The sequence below is a fragment of the Antrostomus carolinensis genome, unplaced genomic scaffold, assembly GCF_000700745.2.
Source record: "Antrostomus carolinensis isolate BGI_N321 unplaced genomic scaffold, ASM70074v2 scaffold43039, whole genome shotgun sequence".
NCBI classification, from domain to species: domain Eukaryota; kingdom Metazoa; phylum Chordata; class Aves; order Caprimulgiformes; family Caprimulgidae; genus Antrostomus; species Antrostomus carolinensis.
Window position 1 is genome coordinate 373 of NW_010337225.1, and position 328 is coordinate 700.

Here is a 328-nt window from a genome sequence, read left to right on the forward strand (position 1 = left end):
GGCAGCCCGGGAGCCCCCTTCCTGCCGCCTCTAAGAAGGCAGCTCGGTGTCCCGCACATTCAAGTCTACCTCCCCTTCTCTGATCTGAGCGGCCGACCCCCCCGAGGCCCTGCCGGGCTCTCTCTCACCTTTGCCGGACAGATGCCGCCACGTGACGGTGGGCTCCGGTCTCCCGAAGGCCAGGCACATGAGGGTCACGCTGCTGCCTTCGTTCACCGTGATGTCTGACGAGATGTTCACGATCTGAGGGGGAACTGCAAGACAGAAACAAAAAACAAAGCGCCGTCGACACAACATCTCCTCGAGCCCCAGCGATGCGATGCCGTAA

General features: G+C 62.2%; 1 protein-coding gene across 1 annotated transcript in view; it reads right to left on the reverse strand.

The window, feature by feature from the left end:
* The window catches only part of LOC114818900 (opioid-binding protein/cell adhesion molecule homolog), a gene marked incomplete at its 3' end in the record, with an annotated part of 1,391 nt that overhangs the window by 323 nt on the left and 740 nt on the right, over positions 1 to 328 (reverse strand). The window contains exon 2 of the mRNA XM_029086773.1: positions 129 to 254. Coding sequence (XP_028942606.1) covers positions 129 to 254 — 126 coding nt within the window. The remainder of the gene's footprint in view (positions 1 to 128; positions 255 to 328) is intronic.